The sequence below is a fragment of the Salpingoeca rosetta genome (assembly GCF_000188695.1).
Source record: "Salpingoeca rosetta unplaced genomic scaffold supercont1.27, whole genome shotgun sequence".
NCBI lineage: Eukaryota > Choanoflagellata > Craspedida > Salpingoecidae > Salpingoeca > Salpingoeca rosetta.
This window is the reverse complement of record NW_004754907.1, coordinates 414859-415626: the sequence shown is the minus strand read 5'-3', so window position 1 is coordinate 415626 and position 768 is coordinate 414859. Positions and strand designations below refer to the sequence as shown.

The 768-nt window shown below is 54.6% G+C and overlaps 1 protein-coding gene across 1 annotated transcript in view; it reads left to right on the top strand.

Moving 5' to 3' along the window:
* The window catches only part of PTSG_08997 (uncharacterized protein), a gene marked incomplete at its 3' end in the record, with an annotated part of 4558 nt that extends 4155 nt beyond the window's left edge, over positions 1-403 (top strand). Inside the window, exon 10 of the mRNA XM_004989738.1 lies at positions 266-403. Coding sequence (XP_004989795.1) covers positions 266-403 — 138 coding nt within the window. The remainder of the gene's footprint in view (positions 1-265) is intronic.
* Between the last annotated feature and the right edge of the window lie 365 nt (positions 404-768).

Genomic DNA, 768 nt, shown 5'->3' with positions numbered 1-768 from the left:
GAAAAAAAAAACAAAAATACTTTTAGTCAGGATACTGAGGTCGCAGGCCGTCGACTAGTGACAAATACTCAATACGAAGAGATTTTGTCTCAGTATTAGTGACGAACAATTCCTCACTTCTGCACACCGCATAACACATATTATATTTGGTTGTGCATTCGCCTCGCACGTGTGTCCCTGGAGTGGCACGCTTTTGTAACTCGCCCCCTCCCTCTACCCGCTCCAATTTTTTACGTCCCTCTGTCTCTCCCTTGCCTCATACCAGGCGTTCTTGAAGTTGCGGTTTTCGGTGTCGAATCTGTTCCTGCTCGGCTCTCCCGTCGCCATCTTCCTCGCTATGCGCGGGGCACAGGCTGCAGGCAACACGTGCGTTGCGCTGATGGTTGAATGCGGTCGAACGTGACCCCCGGGATTGCGTGTGTGCGCGTGTGCGCACGCGTGTGTATGTTGCGTGTACGTGTACGTGCGCGTATGTATGTTGCGTTCGCGCGTGCGTGCGTGTGTATGTTGCGTGTACGTGTACGTGCACGTGAGACGTTTCCCACCCCATTACTGGTATTCCCTTCTCATTTTCTTTCCACGTATCCGCACACCCTTCCGCACCCTCACACGCCCCGCGCCTCCATGCCTGTCTCCATAGGCTGCATGGGGCAGACGTGGTCCTCCCTGCGCACGTGCGCGTGTTCAACATCTACAACAGCATGGATCCTCTTGCCGGCACGCATCGAACCCCTGCTGGAAACAGACGTCAAGCCAGGTCTGTGTGTG